The sequence below is a fragment of the Meleagris gallopavo genome, chromosome Z (genome assembly GCF_905368555.1).
Source record: "Meleagris gallopavo chromosome Z, MGAL_WU_HG_1.1, whole genome shotgun sequence".
NCBI classification, from domain to species: Eukaryota; Metazoa; Chordata; class Aves; order Galliformes; family Phasianidae; genus Meleagris; species Meleagris gallopavo.
In genome coordinates, this window is record NC_139435.1 from 69,991,141 (window position 1) to 70,015,588 (window position 24,448).

Here is a 24,448-nt window from a genome sequence, read left to right on the forward strand (position 1 = left end):
GTGGTGGCCAAAGTGCAGGACCCGACACTTGGCCTTGTTGAACCTCATCCCATTCACCTCAGCCCACAGATCCAGCTTATCTAGATCCCTCTGAAGGGCCTCGCTACCCTCAGGCACATCGACACCACCTCCCAACGCGGTGTCATCTGCAAACTTACTGAGGGTACACTCAATCCCCTCATCTAGGTTGTCAATAAAGATATTAAACAAGATGGGTCCCAGTACCCACTCCTGGGGGACACCACTCGTAACGGGTCGCCAGCTGGACTTAACTCCATTCACCACCACCCGTTGGGCACGGCCTTCTAGCCACTTTCTGACCCAAAGAAGCGTATACCTGTCCAACAGCCCTCTGGCCCTTAGGGCTCTTGGAACCCCTTAGTGCTCATGCTCCTGTAACGCTGGTCAGTAGTTACTTTCAGTAAAATAGACACCTGTCAGACAACGCAACTGCACATCATACAATCATCCCATTTTGGTTTGCTGGTCGAATGCTCTCCCACTTGTCCATTTCACAGAAATGGCACAGCCTAAACAAAGCCACTCCCCTGACAGTGAGCGGCCCGCTGCGGTGGAAGGGGCACAGCCCATCTCCTCCCACCCACTGCTCCCCTCCCAGCCATCCAGCCCCAGACCCACGCTGCAGCTCTCTGCTAACTTCACCCAGCAGCAGCAAACTACCTCAGCAAGAAGTATGCTCTGCTCAGAGGCAGGAAGGCAGGGGCAGGCAGGACATGCAGCTGGAAGAGAGGAGCACGGAGAGCGAGCAGCTCCCAGACCTGAAGCAGTGAGCCCAGCAGCCCTGGCATCGGTCTGAGAACTGCGCACTTGGGGCACAGCACGTGTTAAAGATGTCACACTCAACAGCAAGGCAATTCTTCACAAAGAGCCTCAAATTAAAGACTTCTCAGTGTTAAGAGCTGTCCCAGTTACTACTGTTGAAAATGTGGAAAAAAACCAACAGTGAAATACTGAATTACTTGTCTCAAATGTCATCTAATGTCAATGGAAACAGGCAGAGAAAAGTCACAGAATCACAGAATTGTAGAGGTTGGAAGGGACCTCTAGAGATCATCGAGACCAACCCCCTGCCAAACCAGGTTCCCTACACCACGTCGCACAGGCAGGCGTCCAGGCGAGACTTGAATATCTCCAGAGAAGGAGACTCCACAACCCCCCTGGGCAGCCTGTTCCAGTGCTCCGTCACCCTCACCGTGAAGAAGTTCTTACGCACATTCGTGCGAAACTTCCTATGCTGCAGCTGATGTCCGTTTCCCCTCGTCCTGTCTCCACGTACCACTGAAAAGAGACTGGCCTCACCGCTATGGCCGCCACACCTCAGGTATTTATAAACTATTTATAAACCTGGATCAGGTCCCCTCTCAGTCGTCTCTTCTCAAGGCTAAACAGACCCAGTTCACTTAGCCTTTCTTCACAGGGGAGATGCTCCAGGCCCTTCACCATCTTTGTGGCCCGCCGCTGGACTCTTTCCAAGAGATCCCTGTCTTTTTTGTACTGGGGAGCCCAGAACTGGACACAGTACTCCAGATGAGGCCTTACCAGGGCAGAGTAGAGGGGGAGGATCACCTCCCTCGACCTGCTGGACACGCTCTTCTTAATGCACCCCAGAATGCCATTGGCCTTTTTGGCCACGAGGGCACACTGCTGGCTCATGGCCAACCTGTCGTCCACCAGGACGCCCAGGTCCCTCTCTGCAGAGCTCCTCTCCAGCAGCTCATCCCCCAGCCTGTATTGGTGCATGCAATTATTCCTCCCTAGGTGTAAGACCCTACACTTGCTTTTGTTGAACCTCATCCGGTTTCTTACTGCCCAGCTCTCCAGCCTGTCCAGGACTCGCTGAATGGCAGCACAGCCTTCAGGCGTGTCAGCCAATCCTCCCAGCTTCGTATCATCAGCAAACTTACTGGGGTGGCCACTATCCCCTCATCAAGGTCATTGATGAACATGTTGAACAAGACCGGACCCAGCACAGACCCCTGGGGGACACCACTGGTCACAGGTCTCCAGCCAGACTCTGCACCACCAACGACGACCCTCTGCGCTCTGCCAGTCAGCCAGTTCTCAACCCACCTCACTGTCCACTCGTCTATCCCACACTTCCTCAGCTTTGTTATAAGGATGTCGTGGGAGACAGTGTCAAATGCCTTTCTAAAATCAAGATAGACTACATCTACCGCTCTTCCCCCATCCACCCAGCATGTGACAGCATCATAGAAGGCCACCAAGTTGGTCGAGCACGACCTCCCCTTGGCGAACCCATGCTGACTACTCCTGATAACCTCCTTTTCTCCCAGTTGTCTGGAGATGGTATCCAGCACAAGCTGTTCCATCACCTTTCCAGGGACGGAGGTGAGGCTGACAGGCCTATAATTACCCGGATCTTCCTTCTTGCCCTTTTTGAAGACCGGAGTGACACTGGCTATCCTCCAGTCTTCAGGGACCTCCCCTGTTATCCAAGACCTCTCAAAAATGATGGAGAGCGGTTCGGCAACGACCTCCGCCAGCTCCCTCAGCACACGTGGATGCACCCCATCAGGTCCCATGAGCGATGAGGCAGTCAAACACTGAAGGCTGAAAGTAAGGAAGAGCTTAAGTAACAGCAAATACTACCCTGGAGTAGTCTCAAGCTACATTTTATCTGGAATGTCTCTGCAGCAACGGTGACTACTGAATGACAGAACTTCCGTCTCACTCGAGGCACATTTTACATTGACATTTATGTATAGCGAAGACGAGCACTGGCCTGGAGCATCTCCTGTCCAAAGAAAGGCTGAGAGACCTGGGGCTGTTCAGCCTGGGGAAGCAAAGGCTGAGAGAAGATCTGATCAATGATTATCAATACCTGAAGTGCAGGCGGCAATTTGATGAGGCCAGACTCTCTTCAGTGATAGGTCAAGGAGCAATGGCTACAAACTGGAACATAGGAAGATCCACGCAAACGTGTGGAAGAACTTTCCTGCGAGTGATGGAGCACTGGAACAGGCTGCCAGAGAGGTTGTGGAGTCTCCTTCTAAGCAGAGATTCAAGACCTGGCTGGACGCCGACCCGGGCAACCTTTTGTAGGGAACCTGTGTTACCAGGGGCTTGGACTCGATCATCTCTAAAAGTCCCTTCCAGAACCCATGCTTCTGTGATTCTATACCAGCATGCTAGACCTACTGCACCAATAACAGAAATCCCTTATGTGCTAAGGATGAGCATGGATAAATAAAAATTTTACGCTTAACACACCTTACAAAAACAACCCATTTCTGGACTGTGCTTCCTTACAGTTGTGCTGTGATAAATGATGCAACTTTCACAGAACTACAGATTTAGCACAAACACAGTTTCAGACCTTCAGAAAGCATACGTCAGTCCTTCTTCACACGCTACACTCATTTCCTGCAGCTACGCTGCAAGACTCTACTCTGCTGCACAGCAGCCTGAAGGCCTAGCCACACGCCCAGATTACCTTCCAGCCTAGATAACCCAGAAGTTGGCAGCTGCAAACCAAAGAAGGATGAGAACCCGAGTGCTGCCACACGCAATATCACAGCTCAAACTTCTGGGATCCAAAAAACTGCTGAGTGGAATTCGCCACTTGGAGTCTGAACGTTAGGTTTCTCCACGCAGAATCTTCTTCCTCTGCGCTTCAGTTAGTACACTGAAAGATTTGTGTGCGTGCATATTACTGTCAAGATGGACTTCTATACTGACCCTGCCTTTAAGCAAGAAAGGAACACTTCCAACGGAGGATAAGCATTTATCTAGGCATCAGCTCTCACTGTTGAAAACAACACAGCTTTAAAAGTCAGTTTACGTGACTCATCGGAACAACTCTGAATCCTGGCCAGATTTAAATACACTTCACAAAATACAGCGACTTATTAGCATACAACTTTGGCCCTTGCAGCACTCGCGTATATTACAACTACACGTTTTAAACGCGTTCACACAGAGATCATTTACACGAGCTCGTCTGATTTCTGAGGCTTCCTTCTGTGAAGTAGTTGTAACCAACAGTGAATTCCAAGAAGAGAAGAAAGGAGAGCAGAGCAATAACTGCATCTGTAGACTGGGACGGTGAAGAAATGAAAAAAGGCACACCTGGCTTGCCTTCCATTCACAAGCTTCTGCTTCATACTCCCGTACACTTCTGAGCAAGAAAAAAATTCTCCACGTGAAACGTGGTTTCTCCCTTTAGGCTTGCCCTGCCCATGGCTGTTGATGATGTGCTGCCACCTAGCGCATGCATCCAGAAAGTTTAGTTCATATGCATTTGGTAGCACAGCAAGCTAGTCTGCGATACCTGAAAATCCTTGAAACGCTCCCTAAAATGAGCAGCACGCATCACACAGCAATATCTTCAAGGAGTCCTTCAGTGTGTGTGCCTATCAAATCAAGGATGAGACGAGAATGCAATTATAGCCAAACGTAGACAAGCACGGCAGAAAAACAACCGCATGCATTTGGTGCGTAAAAGTAACTCATCTTTTTATCTTGTTCAATTTATGTTTGTTCTTTTTTTTTCCCCAAACAAACAAAAAGAAAGTGAACAGCAGTAAAAGAACACTGCATTTTCCTCTTCTTTCTCAAGAACTCCAGTCTTCACATTTTTACTTCCTTTTAACTTTCTGCAACCTTTACTCTCTCCGTAGTTCTCTACCTCCCACTCTGCCTTGGGCGTAGATGTCAAAATGCAATAGAAAAACAGAAATGGGATGTCTGAATCACACACACACACACAAAGCAACAAAACCCCCTTTTCTCAATCCTTGTTTTACATTCACAAAATCACACTGCAAGTGTACAGTAATCACATTCAAATTTTTTTTCATTTCCATTCGCCAGAAGATTGGAAGAGCTGGGAGTTTGCTGTTCCATGGGTGCACTATTTTCTGTCCAAACGATACCTTCTAAAAGGCTTCCAAGGTCTCCTCTCCAAATTCTCTGAAATTGCCAATTAACTCCAAGACTGTCAAAAAGAAAGGAGACACATTACAGTCTTTTGTTTCATTTCCCTGGAGAAGATTTTCATAACATTAATATAGTTCCCTTCCAGATTCTCTGGTGACAAGGGAAATAATCAGCCAATCAAATACCTGCATTGCTCTCATTCCAAGACACTTCCACATCTTACTTCTCGATAATATGGGCAACAAATGCCTGCGTTGCCCATTAGGAACACAAACTTGTTTTTTTCTCTTTTGTGGAGTTTTCACCACGACAGTAGTGCCAGATCTCCTGTCACTGACTACACTGCCCCTATTCCAACAGCGATTGCTCATTCCTCTCATACAGAAGTAAACAAGTGTATCTTACTCATCAGCTTCTAACTGCACCAGAACAGTTTACAGGAAAGCCATTCACACTGCAGAAGTTGGTTCTGGAGATTAACAACTACTTGCTCCTTTGAAAACCAAGAACAAACATACAACAAGAGTTACTGAAAATAAAGGTCAACACCGCAAACGGTATCAAACTGATGTTCCCTGAAAAATGCAATTCCTGAGCTATTTGACCTTCCAGTAAATTGGTTAACAACAAGTTGAATTCTACCATCCTAAAATCTTGCAGGAATCTACCCTCTCACAGGCAACAGAGTTTCTTAATTAATAGCAGAAGCCTGCCTTCATGAAAATTCAAATTAGAAACACGTAAGTATAGCATGACCAAGTTTACAAGGGTTTATAGAGCACTACTGCAAATCCAGACAAGATAAACAAACAGTTTTTATTAGCCATTTAAATGTAACTTCAATTTCTTTCTGCAATAATTGCCATTATGTCTATTTGATACAGTCTAACGGGTGCACCGTCTGAAACTGATTTTCACACCCTGGTGAAGAAAACTTTATGACCACTTTCTGCAGTAGACAATACACTAAAGATGCTTTATGATAAGTTGTATAAATGGGAAGAAAAAAAAAAAAGTTAGCTCTATGGACAGCAGGTCTCCATCAGAAAGATGTGGCTCTTACTCTTCACCAGCTTGCTCTTCAGTCCCTCTTAATGGGCTGATGGCAAGGATTTCAGTCGGCCCTACAGAATGTCTTAAATTGATGTGTTTTCTACGGTGCCTAACTTTTTGTCCCTGGAACGTTCTGATGCACGTTCACCCCTTCAGGAATCTCAGAGAACTAACTTCTGCTTTCTTCTTGCTATGGGGTGATAGCTGAGCTGCGAGAAATAAAGCCATCACCAGTGTCTGTACTGAAACCGGTCCATCTTCTCTACACAAACTACTGAAATCGTTCTCCTGAAGAATGGTTTGGCCATTCCTCACTCAAGTGCCGTTTCTTACTCCAATCCTTCCCAAAAGAGCATCTCTCTTCAGCAGCTGATGTCGTTCAGTCAGAGCTTACAAAGCTACCAACCAACTCCTGCCTTCGGTGAGGAATGAAATGCTCTTCTTTGGAACTTCTTTAGCATGCTTCAGTGTAAAGCTGCTTACATTTGACCTCACTTGGCAGTCACAAGAACCAGAGCCTTGTAATCAGCGAGGTAGCTGCATTTGACATAACATTAAACGACACGTTTTCTCATGAACAGGTTACCTCTCCCTAAGTGCCTGAGTTGCAGATCAGCCCTTCGGAGCTGTTACGTGCTTGGAACATAAGGCTTGCGATTAACAAGTTTGGGAACAACTAGATAAGCACCACTTCTAGTTCTCTTGCGGATGATGAATAGCGACGTTAATGAGTGACCCAGGCACGGGGCTCGTGCCTGCCGGGGCCGCTACAACACGTGCAGCAGAACTACCACGTTTAAAGGCGCACAGCAGGTAACTCTGGCCGTGCCAGGCTCATCACATGCAACAAAACCCCGACCACAACCGAAACGCACCACAATACAGCACGCTACTCATCCCATAAAGCGTGAAAGCAATATTAAACCCGCTAAAAGAGAGGAGACGCAGCTCTCAGCTTCTCCACCTGCAGGGAAACGGGCCCGGCCCGGCTGAGCCGTGGTAAGACTATAAGCGGCGGAACAGGCGGCTGGGACACCGCGGCAGCGCCTCACAGCCGCCCCTCCCGCCCCCTCCGCGGCTCATCTCCGCCCCGTTCGTCCCCAGCCGCTCCGCGCCCCGCTCACCTCGTTGCTGAGGTTCAGCACCGGAGCCACGCTGCAGCGCCCACGCCTCCTCACCGCCACAGCGAAGCAAAACTACGCGCGTGCGCCGCTCGCTCCGCGGCGGGGCCGCTCCAGGCTGAAGCTCTATGGTTGGAGCCGCTCTAGGCGGCATCTCGCAGGCCGCGGTCCTCCCGCCCCGCCTGGGCGCGCGGTTCCCGTTTCCGGTTGGCAACTTCCGGCCGCGCGCTCCGTCCGGGCGCTTCGGGTCGCGGGGGTGCGGCGGTGTGCTTCGTGGTGCGGCATTGAGGGCCCCTTGCAGCGCTGGGTCTTATTTCCAAACGGCTGGGTAGTGCGTACGGCCGGTCCTTTCTTCCAACTGTGGGAATCAAGTGTTGTTTCTGCATTAGAATTGGATAATGTGTTGTTTTTATTTCATGATCTCCGCTGTCATAGTTCTTCTGGGGAGTCTTTCTGCTTAACTCGGGGAAGATCTCTGATAGTTTACGTCACTTATCCTCTAGATGACCCTTCCCAGGAACGCACGCTCTGTAGATAGGTGTAGATAGGTGTAGATAGGTGTAGATAGGTATATTTTGTCATACACACTGCAAGAATAGCCTGCACGAGATCAAGCCAGAGAACAAGTGACGGCATGCCCGAGGAGGCGCCTGAAGAGACATCGGAAGGCCTGGCATCATCCCCCGCCCCGGTGCTCCTTGTTTAACGAAGACTTGGAAGCAAATCACCATATCAAGACGACAAGAAGAGCACTGAGACATCTTGGAAACAACAGGATGGCGGCTGACTGACACCAGATAACAAACAAATTAACAAGTAAACAACCAACCCTTTCCCAACCCTTTTTCGCTTTCCAAACTCTCGTCATTGCAGAAACGCCCAACGTTCTGTTTCAGTTTCAGCTCCTCCCCTGCGGAGGCTTCCAGTGCCAACACTGGGATTTCGGGTCTCCTTGGCTCTCTGCAGTTGAGGGCTCTCCTCACTTCCAACGCCCCGCCCTCCTTTTGTGAGCAATGCTGTTGACAGCAGCAGTCTCCGGCCCCGGCTCGCTCTCTCTCTCCTAGCGTTCTGCAGGGGTTGCTCTCATGCCAGCGCAGATAAACTCACTTTTCCTTTCAGCCTTTTGCCTTTCCAGCTGTTCCGCTGCTAGTCGTACCCTCAGTTACGCTTCCACATACCCTCAGTTACGCTTCCGTATACCGTTAACAATTCCGCTTTCTGCTACCAACCAACCAGTTTGTCCCATTCCCTTCCAAACCCACGAATCAAACGGTACAGTCCTTCAGTTTCCACAAACACCCATGTTTGTGGAGCAATGAACAGAACCAAGAGTTCATGATCAGAACTCTCGGCTATATAAAAACCGGTCCTGTTACTTCATTTCTGTTCCCGCTTTCTTATTCAGTGCTCCTGGTGGAAATACCCAACGAGTTCATCAGCACAGCATCTCTGATAAAGCACATTTTATTCACAGTTGCAATGGCACACAGAAAACAGGATTACATCGTTTACGCCCCATTACCCGACGCTTCTCTCTTCCTCCCCTGGTTCCTCATTGGCTGAGTACTTCAGGTTCACAGTCTTCCCGACGCTCAAATAAATGTACAGATACTGGCTGAACATAAATTGTTAATTCATACAAATAGATATACATAATATATAAAATATAAAATAATCTCTAATAATATAATATGTGTAGGTAACATATCTATATAAAATATACTGCTATCTATGCATTGTATAATATACAAATACTTATACTATATATATACACAATATATATATACAAATACTTATACTATATATTATGAGTATTTGTATATTATACAATACGTAGATAATAGTATATATAGAACATATATTTATAATGTAGAAAACAATAATAAAAATAGAAAAATTCTAATATAGAAAAATATATGTACGTTACAAAATAAACATATGTATCTATATAATTATATATCGTACATAAAGTAAATACAACAAACATAGACATCTAATACATATATTATAACGTTATACATAATAGAACATATTGCTAATTAATTGACTTCTCACACTTGCTTCCTCAAACATTCCTGACCACCTGCTCATACTTAGGCAGAGATATGTTTGGAAGGAGCATGGAGGGGAGCTCTCAACGCTACAACAATGTCATACAATCCCTATACTACTATCTACATATTGTATAATATACAAATACATATAATATATAGTATATTATATATAACATATTTATAATATAGAAAATAATAATGTCCAGAAATATACATACAATATACAGTATAGAAAAATATAGAGATATATTTCTGTACATATATTATACATGTTTATAATAGTAAAAATAGTATATAAATATATGTATATAATAAAATAAACATAATAAATACAACAAATACATACATAGACATCTAATACATATATTATAAGGTTATACATAATAGAACACATTGCTAATTAATTTGCTTACTCAAAAGTTCCTGGACACCTGAAGGTTTGGAAGGATAATATATCTATATCTGTGTATCTATATAAAATATACAGTAAAATATCTGGAAATATATATAATATATAATATCCTATACTATATAGATATACAGCGTCAGGTGGGGAGTCTGACTGGGGCGGTACACCTGTCAAAGCGTAACGCAGGTGTCCTAAGGCGAGCTCGGGGAGGCCAGAAACGTCCCGTGGAGCAGAAGGGCAAAAGCTCGCTTGATCTTGATTTTCAGTGCAAATACAGACCGTGAAAGCGGGGCCTCACGGTTACTATAAACATACAGTAAAATGTAATATAGAAAAATATAATATATACATATATATATGTATTATATATATAATTATATAGATACATATGTTTATTTTATATCGTACATATAATAAATACAACAAACATAGACATCTAATACGTATATTATAATAGAACATATTGCTAATTAATTGACTTCTCACACTTGCTTCCTCAAACATTCCTGACCACCTGCTCATACTTAGGCAGAGATATGTTTGGAAGGAGCATGGAGGGGAGTATCTGTTGCATCCCTCTCAATGCTACAACAATACCATACAATCCCTGCTCAATGACATAGAAGTTGTCTCCATCATCCCCTTGATCAATCACATGTTCATGAGGTTTCCCCTTGCTCTCAAACATCACGGGCATCAAGGACTTGAGAAAGCTGCTCCTGATCTAGATTTCTGAAGAGCAGGATATCTTCACATGCCTCCTGCAGTCTGCATCGCTGTTCATCAGTTTTTGGATGAACTATCGTCTGTTCCGTGCCCTCTTCCTCTTCATCCGGCCTGAAAGCTTCAGCACAAACTGATACGCTTCTGTTGTATCGGTTAATGACAGGAGGCTCGAAGTCGGAGTCGGAGTCGGAGTCGGAGTCGCCGCGCTCGGGCTCCTCCTCGCCGTTGGACTCGGTCTGCATGGGCACCTCGTCGAAGCTGGCGGTCGCCTCCCGCTCGCGGGCGTCCTGCAGCCGGGTGAAATACTCGGCGGTGAGACAGCTGGGCCTCGCGCAGAGGCCCTGGCTTCTTTGATGCTTGAGAAATCTGTTGTTGTTAGGCTAAGAGCCTCTTGGCAAAACAGAATAGCCTTTCGGGATGCTATTCTATACAACATATAACACAACAGAATACAAAAGCTGCAGCCTTTGTACTTGTTAATTACTTCATCTCCCCACTAAGCAGTACCGATAAAGGACGGCAGATGGCAGCAGAGACCATAAAAGACTCATCTTGCTGCTTCTAGCTGCAGAAGCGACATTCCTTTCCCACGTGGCCCCTGGCTGATCGGTGACGTTACTCCCGTTCTGCAGTGAGCCAAAATACAACCCAGAACGGTCTTTTCCGGAATTTCTTTTGACACCCTTTGTCCCGTAACAGCTGTCTATGCCAGCCTCTCCCGGGTATTGGCTGAAAATCCCTGCTTCCCCAGGGCACGGGAACAGCAAATTCCCCGGGCAAGAGTCATAACCAACCTCCCCCAGCAAGACAAGAGTATTTTCAGCGGGGAATGGAATTCCACCGGTAATGTTTTTACAACCCTCTGTCAGCACTAACTGTGTAAGTCTGTAGAAATGCACCTGTTATCGGCAGCCAAAAACTGGATTAGCCAAAAGCTGGTTCTGTAGCTGCCGATCCAGCACCCCATGAAAGCCCATAAGCTTTAAGCTGACTTGCTGTCCTGGATTAATTAACCCTAATTCAAGGGTTGTCCAGTGCTGGAGTCCACTGCCTGGTAGGAGTCCATCTTCCTGTCTGTGTTAGCCTTCATGAGCGCTGCCAGGCGGGAGAACCTCTGTCCAGCAGATGTGGCCTCCTTGTTGTAGAGGTCCTCGAGCAAGGAGAGGCATCTGCTCTGGTGAAGCAGCCAGGCTTGCTTCTTCCTCCTGCCACACAAGAGAAACCGCTGGGCCCGGAGGCATGGCTGTGGGGCACTGAGTCAGACAGGGCAAGGGAAAGCAGGGCAAGACGGCTACACTGCCGGAGGAAGGGAGCTGATGCCAGGAGAGTGGCCGTGATGAAGGGGGCAGAGGAAGAAGTCTGCCTTGGGCAGCTGTCCGCTACAGAGCGCGTGCTGGCACTGCGGCGCCAGAGGTGCATCCCTCAGCACACGCTGCTTTTTACCCAAAGGGGTGCATTCTTCTCCCATGCTGTGCGTGGGAGACAGCGTGAGGCTGTGCCACACATCACGCCTGAACGCCTCAGTCCTGCTAAGGCTTGGGAATGGGCTGGACCTGGATGCATGGGATCAGGTACAGAATGGCTCTTCCTCTGCCGTGTTGGCCCTTCTGCTGCTTACCAAGCCTCCTGTGGAAGGGAGGACGCTCTGCCTGTGGCCTGAGAAGCCCGCTGCAACCTTTCCCACAGAGACTTGACAAAGGCCCCGGCACGGGTCCGGGGGAACCGCTTTTCCAGCAGGCTGAGCGCCTGCCTGCTCATTTTCCTGTCTAGCTTGACACATCCCATTTTACTGCAGACCTGCACAAGAAGAGGGAGGCACGCAGATGTAGAGGACTTGCCCATGTTCTACAGAGTCTGCAGAAATGGAGCGGGGGCTGGCTATGGCAGGAATATTCCCTGCCAGCAGGGAAGGCATCTGGCTGCATCCCTCCCGACACCCTTCGCTTCTCCCTGCCTCTTTACCTCTCCTTTGAGGCTGAAGAAGATGGCCTCATCAAAGCGGTCTATGGCACTCCCTTTCTTCTCTAGGGCGCTCCTCAGGACCTCTGCTTCGTTCAGCTTCATGAGGGCCTTTGAACAAGCACACAAATAGCAGGTGAGCATTTGTGCAGAGCCCCTGGCCAGCCCCATCCTTCCCTCTTGCCTCCTACGGCATCTGCCGTAGCAGGGCCCGTGTTCCTCCCGCTCATGCCTGCCCTAACGCAGGCACGTGGGCTCAGAGCACGGGCACCGAGGAAGCCCTCAGCCCTCCTCCAGGCTAACGCAGCTCGTGCTGGCAAGCAGGGTAACTCACCATGTAGCTGTTGGAGACGTGCAGGTAGGCAGCCGCACACTCCAGCAGGTAGTAGAAGGCTTGGGAAGCATTGCCTGCTGCCTTGTAGTGCCGAGCCAGGGGCACAAGCACCGCTTCGGCGATTGCTTCACACTGGCAGGAGCACTGGCCGCTGTCCTTGGCCCGCAGCGTTGCCTGCTCGCCCTCTGCCAGAATCTCCTCTGCAGGGAGGGTCCTAGCCCTGCGCAGGTGTTCTCCAGCAACTACCAAGGCCTCCCAGCTGCTCCAGTTGTCCTCGTCAGCAGAGCCCTGGCAGCTCCCCTGCTCCTGGGGGCTGGAGATGCCGAAGCGGTGGCAGGCCACAAAGTCCCCTCCGTGGCACCCCTGGCATTTGTGTGCGTGCCTCTCCAGGAAGGCGGCACATTCACGGTGAATGCTGACCTTCTGCCTCGTGGGCCACAGCTCGTAAGTTGCCTCCCACAGCAGCGGGTTGCAGAAGGCCAGGATTTCAGGCTGCTGCTGCTGCTGCATGGTCTTCCTGCTGGCAGAGGGCCTCTTCACCCCTGCAAGGCAATGAGTCTTGGCCTCAGACAAAGCTGGGGCCAGACTTCAAGGCTGCCCCAGCTGGGGCAAAGGCCACACACACTGTGGTGCGTGCTGCTGCTGTCTGAGCCTGGCCTGTGCTCTGCCTGCAAGCACAGTGGCAGAGGCTCTTTCAACAGCCACTGAGGATTTCCCTGTGCATGAAGCTAGGTGAGCAGAGCCCTGTGGAGCCACAGTGCTTCTAGGCCCATGCAGCAGCCATCACTTACCTCTGCCTGCCTGCGCAGAGGTGGGCAGCCCCTCTGTAGCACCTTGCCAGTCTTCTGGCTTCTTGAAGTTGTCCAGTCGCTTCAGGATGTTGTCCTCCACCAGCATGTTCAGAAGGGAATTAATCCCTGGCCTTTTGCTTCTGGGAACAATGTGAGCCAGCTGCTGGGTGGTAAACACTGGCCCTATGATGGCTGCAAACTTCAGAACCATCTGCTTCTTCAGATTGATGTGATCTAGCTCAGCCAGCGCAATCTCTGTCAAGAAGAAGCAACACATCTTGGTCTTGCTTGTCCCGGAGAGAGGTTGGAGAAGCCGGACAGTTTCTCCAGGGGAAACGGGGAAGGCTTTGGCCTCCTTTCCTCAGGATGGAACCTGCTGGGCAACCAGAGCCCAGGGTCAATATCTTCAAGATGGCTCTGCTCCTCTGCCAGTCACAGGCCACAGGAGCCAGGGAAAGCAGACACTCAGACAAAGGTTCCCAACCAATGATGGGGAGGGCACAACCCAGCAGGTATGCGTGTCCCGCCGTGCAACCCACTCGATCTGCACTGGGTTCATGCCCAGCAGCGCACACAGAGAGCACAGAACATTCTTGCCAGCCCAGAGCTGGACTCACAGTTCCCCCACCCATGATGTGCAGCTCACAGGTCAGCTCAGAGCTGGTCTGCTGCCCACGGGGGAAAACCACAGCCCGCGAGAGCGCAGGACTCTTCCTGCTTGGGCTAGAGTCACCTTCCTGGCAGAGCCCCGAGGCTGAGAGGGCAGTTCTGCAGCACGCAGGTGCCCAGCCTCTCTCTTACCTGCACCCCAGGAAAGGAAGCTGGGGCACAGCCACAAACCGGACGAGAGCCGCTCAGCTGCTCACCTTTCAAGGCCACCGGCAGCATGGGGTTCTCCAGGCTCACGTCTGGTCTGAGGGTACAGATCCTTTCGCTGTCATTCCCGGTACCCGAGCTCGAGGCAGCTGTGACAGCGGGTGATGCCTTGGCTGCAGAAGATGGGAAGAGCAGGGGAAGCATGAATAAGGCGCGGCAAGTCACGCCTGTCATGGTCAGGCGCATTGCCTGGCCTGCACTGAACAGGGACAGCAAGCAGGGCAGGCCGGTCGATTCCCACTGCAGGCTTTCATTTGCATTGCCCCCCCAGCTCTCTTCTGTCTTCACACCAGCTTCAGACCAAATGCCCTTCAGTCAAAACTTCTGGGCTTACCGACAGAATGCGGTAGTGATGCTGCCTTCAGCAGCACTGCCTCCAGAGCCAGGGAAGTTGCCACTGATGCTCCAGAAGGCAAAGCCCGTGCAGCCTGCCCCTAAGCAACGGTGCTCTGCTTGGCATTGCTCTTGCAGTGGCATTCCCACCGTGCTCTTCAGTTCCCAAGGCCCATGTGAGGACTTGAGGTTTTGGAGCAGTTTGCCGCTCCCCCACATGGGCTTTGCTCTCACAGGAGCTGAGCTGGTGTTTGCTAAAAGGAGCGGCAAGGTGCGCAGCAGCCCGCACCTCTGCCATGGCAAGTTCTGCCCTGCTGCAGGGTCAGCCTCTGCCCGGAGTCACTGGGGAGACACAGGGCACGGCTGTGCGGGAGAGGATGCGCCACAGCCAACAGCTGACGGGCAACGAGGGTGCTTACCGATCAGGCTCTGCCAGTTGTCCTGTCCTTCGTCCGGCCTCCCAGTGTGCAACAAGAGCATGTTGTTGCATCGCAGGTAGCGCAGCAGTTCCTCACAGTAATATGGGATGCCAGAGCTTTTCTGGATCAGGAACCTGGGCAGGAGCACAACCAACACCAAGGAAGTAAGGTGCAGCACAGTTTGGATGGGTGGTGAGTCACTCAGACCTCGCAGGCTGACCAGCCTCTTCAACATGGCTAAACCTGGCTTCTGGAAGGGGCCCAAAGCACAGAACAGCAAGCCACGGCAACAGCAAAGGGCTGACACCATCCAGACTCTGCTGCCTCGTGGCGGTTGCCCATTCTTAGCTCACACCTGCTATGGCCAGGCTTAAGGAGAGACCCATCCACCCTTTTTGGCGGGGCGATTCCCAGCCGTGGTCAGCATAAGTGCAACCCCTCCGGAAGAGCTCCCCAGGCTTGGGCTTACCTTGCTAGCTCCCTGGGGATGCTGCTCACTCCAAGGTCCTGGCAGGCTTTCTGCACCACAGCTGAAGCTTTCAGCCCTTCCAGACGAACGCAAGTGATTCTCTCGGATGTTGTTGCGTCAGCGGCAGCTTGGAAAATGATCTCTGTTCTGTCCTTGACTGGAGCTAAGCTCATGGCCATAAAGACCACGGCACTTTGGAGCATGGGCCACATGATAGACCAGGACAGAGGGTCGACAAAGTGGGCGTTGTCGATGAAAAATATGCCAAATTTCCCTCCAAGTACCTGAAAAACAGGTGGTTCTGAGTGGAATCCAGTGGATTCTTGAGCGTCTTCCAGGGAGGACACATAGCCTTTCACGCTCTCGAGACAAGGGGATATTCAGAAGCCTCTCCTCAGCCACCTCCCTCTCCAGGAGTTACCAACTTTGTTTGTGCAAGACTGTAAAGTCTCCTCTAACATCAGCTGCCCGGCAGAAGGAGAGAAGTTGGGCAGAGTTCCTGGAGGGCCACGACCCAGGCGCATCGTCCTGCCACCCCTCAGGCAGCTCCAGCGCAGAGCCTGCACCCAGCACGGTTGTTTGCCTCCTGTGAGGCCGGAGGAGGGAGACCTGCTCACCTTCTGTAGCATTTGTGTACAAGTCAGGAGGAACGCACTGGCCCGTTCACTGGAACACATCTTGGAAACTTCGTCCGTGACGGGAAACTGTCCAGGAAAGACAGAGAGGAACACTGCTGCAGGTCTGGGCACACCTATCTCCCAGAGCAAGACTGCAGAGCAAAACGCCTCTGCTTTTGCATGCGGCCAGCACCAGCCCCTCTTCAGTGCCATTTCCAGGGTGCTGAACAAGACACGGGGCACGTGCACGGCACAGGAGCACCCCATGCACAGAATCAGACAGGAATCAGACAGCACTGAGCTGAGCCACTCCCAGCAGACTATCCAAGCAAGACGGCCTCTCACTCTCACCTTAACTGAGAAAACATCGTTTAGTAGGCAAAAGCTGCTCTCTTCTATTGTATCTTGGAATATGGTCTGCAGAGTGCGCTGCCTCTCACTGGAAGTTTCATTGTCCTGGAGACCCAGCGCCCTGGCCACGAGCAGACAGATGCCAGACAAGGGCTGCTTCACGTTGTCCTCTGTCAGTTCCACAGTGATGACCCTGCGGTGCAAAAGCAGAAGACACTGAGATCCAGAATTGCCTCCTGGTAGCTCAAGCCTGCCCAGACAGCAGCGCTCGATGGGTGAGCCGCCTGGTTCTTTCTGCAGAGGAAAGTGGGACTCTTCAGCCACACATCTCCAAGTGCGTCCTGGAGGGGACCAGGCTTTCCACTCATCGTACAAGAAAAAGTCCGGAGGGACGGCTGCAGGCCAATCACTGGGGGGGCTGACCGTGGCCCCTGCACCTCCACAGCCCCAGCCCAGGTCACTCTACGCATGCCCTCCAGAGGCTCTCCTTGGGTTAAGAAGGAAGGCCTCAGCAGGTGGCAGGTCTGCGTCTGCCGCCCGGCCCGCAGCAGGGCTCTTCTGCCCCAGTGCTCCTTGTGGAAAAACAGAGGGCAAGCAGTGCTTCTGAGACGGGCCACTTTGCTTCCTCTCAGCTCCAGAGCTTGGCCCAGGGACAAAGGAGAAAAGCAGTGGCTCACAAAGCCAGCTGGAACTCCCCGAGAAGGCGGGTGCTGCTCGGGAGGGTCTGCAGTAGGCTTTTTTGGGAGGCTGCAGCGCAAGGGCTGGCACCCAGACTGCAGTGTTCCACAAACACCAGGGGACGGGCAGGGGAGGGGTGCCAAAGCGACAGCTCCAAAATGCTTACCTGTGCTTAGCAGCCCGGTCTAAAACGGCCAGCTCGGCAAGTAAGTGGCTCTTTCCAGAGCCTGGAATGCCCACAAATGCCACCGTGTATGGTTCTTCCAGAAGTTCGTAGGCCTCCAAGCAGCAGTCAAAGATTTCGATCTCCTCCTCCCGACCTGTGCAGACCCACAAGAAAATCAGCTGCTGCGGCGTGCCAAAAGCGGGGAGCCCCTCCTGTTCTCATCCGTACCCCGCAGCAGAGGGGGAGGAAGCGAGGAAGCAGCTGCGTGGGGCTCAGCTGCGTGCCAGGGCAGCACTGGCACTGGGCAAAGGGAAACAATTGGGCTTCAGATGAGTCCTCCACCTACCCAGCAAGGGACCGTAGTGTGACCTCTCCTTGGCAAGGCCCATGTCATATTGGCTAGAAGGGGGAGAAAACCAAAGTCACTTACTTAGTCAGAAACCGTTGCACGCAGAGCCTGCTGTGGAGGGGTGGAGACCCCCCTCTCGAGCAGCATGTTACCCGGAGCATGGTCCCCTGGCCAAAGCTCAAGGTGACACACTAGGACAAGCCTCAAGCATAAAGAAGCCCAGCAGCCACGGCAGGACAGCCGAAGCTAACAAAAGTGCCCTGCTGGAGGCAACAACCAAAGAAATCCAAGATGAGGAAAGAAGCCAGGCTGCGCTGCTGGCTGGCGGACTGCTTTGCCAGCCTGGACAAGCAAAACAAGCCTCCTGGAAGGGAGGACCTCTGTCTCTTAGCGGCTTGGGCTGGTACGCAAGCCACTAAGTAGCATTCGTGTTCAAAAGGCCCTGCAACGGGGAGGCCAAAGCCGGGCCCAGAGGAACAGCAGAGGACTGAGCAGGAAGGCAGGAGGAGGCAGAGCGTGGGGCCAGCAGCCTACCTTTCCCCAGTGGAACACGACTGACCCAAAGCTTCCTGCTGGGAAGCAGCTGGGGAGAAAAACCCACCCCATGCAGCAGAATGACCGCCGGCTTAGTCTTACACGTGGTGGAACAAAGCACAGCACAGCAAGCTCAGAGGAATGCTGCTCGGACAAAGCCCACAAGGCTAGCCTGTGTCTGCAAAGATAGGCCAGCCTTCCCAGTCCAGTGCCATCACTTCCACTCTCTTAGCAGCAAGAGGCACAAGGGCAGAGAGGCAGAAAGCAGCCCCACCCCAGGGCTTCTGATCTTCTCAGCCACAGGCAAGGGAGGTGTGTGGGAGACCAGCCTGGTCTCGCTGCAGAACTCCTCTCTGTCGGCCAAGGTTGTACCCTTGAAGTCCCCCTCCCCTCACTTGCACAGCTCAGAGAACACTTACTGCTTGGTGATCCCCATGTATTGATAGATGGTGACGGGATTGGTAACACCTTTCATGTCTCTCTGTGGCAACTCTTTGAAGCAGTAGCTGGGCAGGCGAGAGGCTGCATACGTCTCTGCATCACAGGACACCATCCCTGGGTAGGCCATCATCATGCGAGCAGCCAAATTCACCTTAAAGCCAAGGACTGCCACAGAGAAAGAGCATACGTCAGCGCAGTTGGGAAACCTTCAAGGCCAAGGGCAACCTCCCCTCCCGGGCACAAGCCAACCCAACTGCAGGCTAAGAGGACCCAAAGGGAACCACGTGTCTCTGAGCCCATCCTCCTGCCCCAAGGCCCCAACGGGCTGCAGTGTGCCCTTGCCTCAGCCCATCCGCCTTGTCCAGACCGACGGGCTGAAGCAGACCCATGCCAGCCTCACATTCCTAAGACAAAGGAGCCCTACCTGTGTGTTCAAACCTCTCGGGATGACCAGTGAGGCCGCAGAACGCCGTCCCGCTGCTGACCCCGACAGAAACTTGCCTGGCACACAGAGAGAGTGACGTGCATTCAGCAGCAGCCCTGCTGCAGTCCCGCTCGCCCTGTTCCATCCCTTCCCACCTCTCCCCTCCTCGGCACTGGGACCACACGCACCAGCATGGGACTTGGGGACTTAGAGAGCTTGGGGTGCAACACGCCCCGGTGGCAAGGGATGTAGGTAGGGCACACGCAAGACCATCTGGACCCTTCCCCCGAGGCTTGATGGCTGCAACCTGCACCAGGCCACAGGCTCTTCTCCTTAGCAAGGAGGTAAGCAGGTGCTGCCTGCACACCACCCACAATGGCAGTGACTGGAGGTCGAGGGACCGGACTCGGGCTTTGTTCCTGGCCCCATTGCCCGGAGGAGCCTGCCTCTGGCACTGATGAGCTCTGTGCCCTGGTGAGGGCTCGCTCCGGCACGGTGACTGGCAGGCAGCACTTGGGGGCTGTGCCTGGCTGCCGTGGGCTAACCTGCCACCTCTGAGATGCTGCCTCCTTCCCGCCAGGGGCGAAGCAGGACAAGCCAGGGGGCACGTCTCTTGCTCATCAGTCCTCTCGTGCCATCCCAGGCAGCACACACACCCCATAACATGCACTCACTGGAGTTTTCCCAGCTCCGTGGAGGCCATGCGGAGGATCTGCATAGCACATTCCAAGGCGTGGGTGCTCTCACAGGCCAACTTTTCTCCAGGAAATCCAAACACACAGAGGAAGGTGCAGCCCTGCAAGGAAGAGGTGCAGTACGCCTTGTTTTACAATACTGATGGCCAGCAGCTGATGCATTCTGCCATAGGCACCGGGGAGACCAGCGGAGCTTCAGGTCAACCCACAGCCTCAGATCCCAGCAGCAGGCAGAGCTGCTTCCCATTGCCTTGCTGCCAAACAGACAGAGGCATCCTGGGGTGGGATGGCTGTCACACACTCACTTTGTCAAACAGAAGAGTTTTGTTGATTTCACCCTTGTGAGGGCTGATGATTTCTGAAATCATACTGCTGCTATCGCTGAGGCTGCTGCTGAGCTCCACTGTGCTGATCTTGTCAGCAAACTGCAGCTGGACAAAGAGGCTGGTGACCGGCCGTAGCTCCGAGCACAGCTCCAGTGGCACGTTCTGTTAAAGCTGCAAGAGAAGAGCACAACAGCTTTGCCAGCCTGCTCTCCCAGGGGGCTTCTCTGGGCCCACAGCAGACACCGAGGGACAGCAGGCGTGCTGGCAACGGCAGGTAGTAGTGGAGGATGGCAAAGTCCTCCCAGGTACCGAGTCCTGGCACAAAGCTACTCTGGCAACACTCTGTCCTGTGACACGTGCGGGCACGAGGGAGCTCTTTGCCATCCTCTAGGCACCTGAGCGGGATCTTGTCCCGAGAGCTCCACACCGTCTCCTGCTGCCCTCCCTACACGCAGCCGCCAGCAGTAGTGGCCATACCTTCTGGAGAACAGCTGTCGATATGTGCTTCTCCAGCCTCGCTCCCACTTCAGGACCAGCAGAGCTCCTAAGAACCGGCCTTCGGAGGGCTAAGGAAAGGAAATGCAGGCCGTCACTGGCAGGGCAGGACTACAGGGGCTTGGGAAGCTGGACACGGCAAGGGAAAGATTCTCCTGCGCTTGCTCCCGCTCCTGTCTGAAGCAGGCAGGACCCACTTTCCAGCCAGTCACAGGACAAGGAACTCACCCATCTCTTCCCCATGCCAATCCCCTCTGTACATGTTCAGCTGGCCTACAGCATCTCGGTATTCCTGGCGAGTTAAGTGCCTCATTCCCATAACCTGAAGACACACAGGAGGAAAGCTTTGGCTCTCTGCCTACGCTTATGGTTAGGGCTGTGGCCACGTTCAGCCTCTCAGCCGCCTCCCCACCCAAGTGCGGGTCTTCCAAAGGGCTCGAGGCCACACCATTCACCCACCTTCACGGCCCTTCTGCCAGCAATATACTTGGCCCTGATTCGTTGCTGCTCACACAGCTCCCAGCAGGTCTGTGACAGCACGATTTCATAGGCAGCCGAAAGGTTTTGGGCCTCGATAACTTCGTCCAGGGCCTGGCTGCAGATGAAGAAGTACTGACGATCCCCGCCTCTGACAGATATGAAGGAGAAAATCCCGGCGGAGATCCCTGGGGAGAGAAAGACCAGCGGCGTTAACACAGGGAAGCTTTGGAACTCGGTGGCCTCCAGCTGCACAGAAGCTCAGCTGAAGCCCAGCCTGGAGACAGGCAGCAGAGAGGGAAGGGCCTCGTGCGTCCTTCTTGGGGCCATTAGCCACACAGGTCCCAGAAACGGGCATCTACAAAGGGGCAAACAAAGTCAACACTGACAGTGCGTTGGCACTGCTGGGCATCTGAGCCAGTGGCCTACAGAGCAAGCCCTGCAGAGCAGCAGCTTTGAGCAGCGTCTGCTCTGTTTATGTGAAGGCAGGTTGCAAGTGTGTGCCTGAGAAGGCAAGAGCCTTCCGGTGAGCTGGGGAAGGGGGCCCTTGAGGCAAAGCAAAGGGGAGAAAAGCAACAGGGAGACCCAGAGAGAGGAGGATAGAAGAGGTCCTGTGGAAGTCCCAGGTGAAGTCTCTGCCCACAGTCTGCAGCCCAGGCATGCTGTCTGTGGTGCGAGGAGAGCCTGCAAAAGCCTGGCTCAAAGCTGTTAGGCAAAGCAGTTCCCCTTTGCTCGCCATGAAAAGCACCAAGCTGTTTAGCTCCTGGAACTTGAGGAAGCATCCCAGAGGTGACACATCCCTCATCCAAGGGGCAGGCGGGACAGAGGGGCCCGTCTGGGGACCGGGTGTGGGATCTACCTCCCAGTGGGGTCAGAAGTTGGGACCCCCCACGGACAGAGCGGGCTGTGCTCTGGGACCCTTGCTGGGAGCGAGGGGCCTGTGCTACAGCTGATTGAGAGGCAGGGAAGGAGCCCTGGCCTCCCCTGCCCTTACTGCCTCCTGCTTGCCCTGCAAATGCTGGCAGGGGAGGCTATCCATCAGCTCTGGAGAGTACTGGGGCTGACCCATCTGTGCCCGTACCTATCTTCAGGTGGAGCATGAGACCCATGTGTGTGTCATGAGTGCCGTACTTCTTCTGGATTTCACTGGAGCACTGCAGCGCCAGGTTGATGGCTGTAGGCAGGTGAGGCTGTGCTGCTCTCCACAGCACCAGCACAGCGTCCCCTGGGGAAAGGGAGGAGAAGGTGAAGGCTCTCCCGAGGGCTGACTGTCCCTGAGTTGCGCCCAGCCGCAGGGACAGCAGCAAGCAGCCGGGCGGCGTGCAGAGGAAGATGGGACTGTGGGAGGGCATCATCCTGAAGAACCTCCGGGGCAGCCTGGCCTCAGGGACCCCTCCCATCTGCCGGGCCAGCCACAGCGACCTCCAGGGCAGCAGAGCAAGAGGGTGGGTGGTGGGGGGCAGCGGGTGAGGCCGGCACCCCCCACCGCCAGTGACCCTCAGCACTCAAAGACAGGGCTCCCTCCCCCCCACCGCTTCTCCCACGCCTCAGCGCTCCTGTAGAAGCCCTGCACAATGCTGGAGACAAAGCAGTTCCCCTTGGCTCTCTGCAAAAAGCAGGGTGGAATCCAGGAGGCTCCCACGGGAGACGCTGCGCATCAGCACGACACTGACTCTGCCTCCTCCTAAGGACACACCTGCAAACTTCAGGATGTCTCCTCCAAAATCCAGCACCACTGCAGATAAAGAGAAGGAAAAACAGAGTTAAAGGGACGCCTTCTTCCAGGAGCCGTGGGAAGAGCCACTGTACCCTGAGAGGACCAGCGTGGTGGTGCGGGACCAGGGCACGGCTCCAGAAAGCCCTGCTCCCAGGGCCGCTGCAGCCACAGCCCTGGAAGCCGCATAGCCAGCAGGGAGGCAGCGCCTCGAGAGACGGTGCACGGCGTGGTGGGAGCAGGAGGGCACCTCTGCAGAGCGTCTGCTCCAGCTTTGCGCACCGCTCCACTCAAGCAAGCCACCCAGAGCCACTTGCCCGGGGCCACATTCGCAGGCCTTGTGAAAACCTCTGAGTGGGTCTGGGTGACCCGCCGGCCTTCCTGGGCAACCTGTGCCACAGTTCGGTCAGCGTCACCGCAGAGGCCTCTCCTCCTGCCCAGCAGAACCTCCCGCCTTTCAGTTTGTGCCCACCGCCTCTTGTCCTGGTGCCGGGCCCCACCAAAGACAGCCCGGCTCCGGCTCCTCGCCCCTTCAGGGAGGCAGGAGCGGGCGGCCCAGCACGGCTCTCTCCACAGTGAGCGAGCCTCGGGGCTCGATGTCCGACAGCCCAGCAGCACGGCTCTTACCCTCCAGAATGTCCCCCATGTACGTGTTGAGGGCATGCGCCAGCTCCTCAGCTCCTCTCTCGGGTCCGTTCTGCTGGACACACTTCTCTGCCAAGGCAGTGAAACCTGCCAGAAGGACAGCCACAAATCAGGACGCGTCTGCGTGCACCTGTAGCTCACCCCTTCCCCAGCCCCGGCTCAGTGCTCGTCACAGGGCTGACAACCCAGGAGGAGCCGCCCGCTCTTTGGGCAGCACGGCAGGAGGCCTGCGCAGTGACAAGATGGCTACCCAGTCTCGGGGCAGGGCTCCCGAGGGCCTGGAGCGTCCTAAGGGCTCATGTCCGTGGGGACTCTGCCATGCCCAGCCCACCTGAGACATCCGCCAGGAGCAGCACTCCCTCAAGCATCTTGGGGTAACTAATGTCCGTGAACTCCTCACGGAGAAGGAGGTTGGGAAGGAACACCGCTTTCTTCCCCAGATGTGAATAGTGGCACTTCCTCTCCCAAGCAGAAGCCATTGTCAGCGCCCTGTGGTACCCGGGGTACCTCAGAACAAGACACCCTGCCCGCTGCAAAGGAGGAGGACGCGACGCTCACCGCTCAGGCGGCAAAGTGAGCCCAGGCCCGCCGTGACGGTCGGCTGGCCCTCTGCTGCAGTGACATCACAATCAGCGGGCAGCGATGTCATCGCCCACCTCACAGAGAGCTGCCTCTGGCAGCGCAGTGGGCTGCAGGCGCTGTGCTCCGTAGCCCACGGAGCAGCTGCCGCTGTGACCCAGGCTTCCCCCTTGATGTCGAGCCACGGCCTCCCAGGCCTCCCTTACTTGAGGACAGTGCCCAAGGCAGGCCGGCCTGCTGCCGAAAGAGCAGCCGCTTCCCCCAGCACGGAGCGGCCCAGGACTGTTCCCAGGACTCCGAGAGGCCTCAGGCACCCGGAGCCGGGCCCCGGTCCCTGACGGCAGCTGGCTGAGCAATGGAAGGGCAGGCAGGGCACGCGCACAGGCTGCTTGTGCTGGTTGTGGCTGGGTGGATTCCTTCTATTTGTGGTGGCTCTTACGGTGCTGTGTTTTGCGGTTCTGATGAAGCATCATCCCGACTGGGGGCTGGGCTC

At 53.4% G+C, this 24,448-nt stretch overlaps 1 protein-coding gene and 1 pseudogene across 19 annotated transcripts in view; both read right to left on the reverse strand.

Annotated features, from left to right (window-relative positions):
* LOC104916738 (E3 ubiquitin-protein ligase Trim36-like) overlaps window positions 1-8,480 on the reverse strand; it is a 44,167-nt gene extending 35,687 nt beyond the window's left edge. For 6 of the 18 annotated variants that reach the window (XR_014880642.1, XR_014880645.1, XR_014880648.1 and 3 more), the window contains exons 1-3: window positions 7,098-7,239; window positions 4,917-4,978; window positions 4,313-4,394 (exon numbers count right to left, since the gene is read on the reverse strand). Coding sequence is in view for 5 of the 18 variants with exons in the window: in XM_085214138.1 (XP_085070264.1) it covers window positions 7,098-7,248 (151 nt within the window). In the remaining 13 variants the exon portion in view is untranslated. The other 12 variants (XR_014880638.1, XM_085214138.1, XM_085214137.1 and 9 more) reach the window with 9 other exon arrangements.
* A 62-nt stretch (window positions 8,481-8,542) lies between these two features.
* Window positions 8,543-24,162, reverse strand: LOC104917113 (adenylate cyclase type 10-like; annotated as a pseudogene). The gene is made up of 23 exons (XR_014880649.1): window positions 23,708-24,162; window positions 23,359-23,463; window positions 22,714-22,752; window positions 22,099-22,242; window positions 21,000-21,205; window positions 20,769-20,862; window positions 20,523-20,611; window positions 20,025-20,216; window positions 19,699-19,820; window positions 19,025-19,101; window positions 18,579-18,765; window positions 17,623-17,675; window positions 17,277-17,430; window positions 16,433-16,625; window positions 16,082-16,168; window positions 15,465-15,748; window positions 14,996-15,129; window positions 14,234-14,356; window positions 13,368-13,622; window positions 12,577-13,118; window positions 12,246-12,353; window positions 11,902-12,080; window positions 8,543-11,488 (listed from the first exon to the last, which is right to left on the reverse strand). The product of XR_014880649.1 is annotated as an adenylate cyclase type 10-like (transcript).
* Window positions 24,163-24,448: the final 286 nt, after the last annotated feature.